Source organism: Wasmannia auropunctata, unplaced genomic scaffold, assembly GCF_000956235.1.
Source record: "Wasmannia auropunctata unplaced genomic scaffold, wasmannia.A_1.0 LD336088.1, whole genome shotgun sequence".
NCBI lineage: Eukaryota > Metazoa > Arthropoda > Insecta > Hymenoptera > Formicidae > Wasmannia > Wasmannia auropunctata.
Genome location: NW_012026802.1, coordinates 4,338,221 through 4,339,828, shown reverse-complemented (window position 1 = coordinate 4,339,828; position 1,608 = coordinate 4,338,221). Strand labels below are relative to the sequence as shown.

At 36.1% G+C, this 1,608-nt stretch overlaps 1 protein-coding gene across 1 annotated transcript in view; it reads left to right on the top strand.

The window, feature by feature from the left end:
- The first annotated feature begins 224 nt into the window (after positions 1-224).
- LOC105448390 overlaps positions 225-1,608 on the top strand; it is a 6,289-nt gene continuing 4,905 nt past the window's right edge. The window contains exons 1-3 of the mRNA XM_011686910.1: positions 225-280; positions 325-623; positions 732-1,029. Of these exons, the coding sequence (XP_011685212.1) occupies positions 225-280; positions 325-623; positions 732-1,029 (653 nt within the window). The remainder of the gene's footprint in view (positions 281-324; positions 624-731; positions 1,030-1,608) is intronic.

Here is a 1,608-nt window from a genome sequence, read left to right as displayed (position 1 = left end):
GTTCTGTCAAACTAGCGACACATTAGATTTGGAGACGAGCCGTCAACTCGTTCGGACGTGCTGTACTCTGTTCTATCTTTTCGCCACGTTTTCTGTCCTCAGTAATAATAAAGAGAATGTTCCTTGTTTTCTTAATTTGGTGTTCCTTTTATTCCTCCCGCGGCCTTCCGGTGCGCGTGCGCGAACGCGAGTGCGTCCTGTTGTCCAAAATAGGCTCCAATACAATGGCTACAACGGTTGTTCGTGGTGTTACGCTAACGGAAAATACTTGCGTGGATGTGTGCGTTATTTATTTTGTGACACTAATTGTGATTTGTCTCGAAGTCATGAAACCCATGTAAAAGACGTTATGGAAGCTCAGGAAATTAAAAAATCGATCAGAGGCGTAAAGGGTTGGGCTATTGTATTGAAATTACCTCATTTTAATGCAATATGGGGATTTCCATACGATTTTATGCACGGTACGTTATTAGGAGTACAAAAACAAATCGGAGAAAGTTGTACTATTCAAGGTTCTCCGATTTATTTAAATAAGACTCAGCGAACAGAAGTCAATAATCGATTAACAAGCATTACTCCAATCAAAGAAATTCAGCGTTTACCGAGACCTCTAAATATCCGATGTAAATGAAAAGCTTCGGAATGGCTTTCATGGGCATTATTTTACTGCTTACCTTGTCTACATGGTATTATACGATCTGACGTCCACGAACATTTGGCGCTATTAACAGGTAGTTTATTTATACTACTACAGAATAATATCACTGACAAAGAACTCCAAAAATGTGAAATAGATCTTCTTCGCTTCGTCGCAGATTTTGAGATATTATATGGCAAGGAAAACGTGACGTTCAATATTCACGCTTTGCTGCACATAGTAGAATCGGTACGAATGTGTGGACCATTATGGGCAACTTCCACTTTTAGTTTTGAAAGTACAAACTTCCATCTTAAACAACAATTAAGTGAGCCAAAGGGCGTTGACAGTCAAATTAGCAAAAAATATCTGCAGAAAAATTTGTGGAAGTGGTAAACAAGCAATAATATAAGACCAAAGTCTGAAATTTGCAATATTGTAAGCAATTATTCGCAGAGCGTAGGCATTGTAGCACAGATAAAGTTCTCGGAGATACGATTCTATTGGGCCTTGGTCGATACGGCGACGACGGTGTAATATATGAACGATTTATTTACAAACGTGATTTCTATCACAGTACTAGTTATAGGCCAAACAGAAAAACAAATGATTCTGTTGTTCAATTAATTAATGATGAATGCGCTAAAATAACAGCAATAATTATCATTGATGATCAATGTTATATTGATATTCGAAAAATGATTACAGAAAATGCATTTAATGTACCTCATATTTTTAAGGTCAGTGATTATAGTAAAGATATCATTAGAATTCCGGTGCATAATATCAAAAAAAAACTGTTATTAATAAAACATATAAACGCTACGTACGTATGTCGCATCCCTAATATACGAAACATGTAGATGTTTGCAACTCATTATATTCAAATATGTAACACAGTAAAAAGATTTTTTGTATTTATGTTGGAAACGATCCATTCATATTTTTGTTAAAGATCGGAAGAGCACACG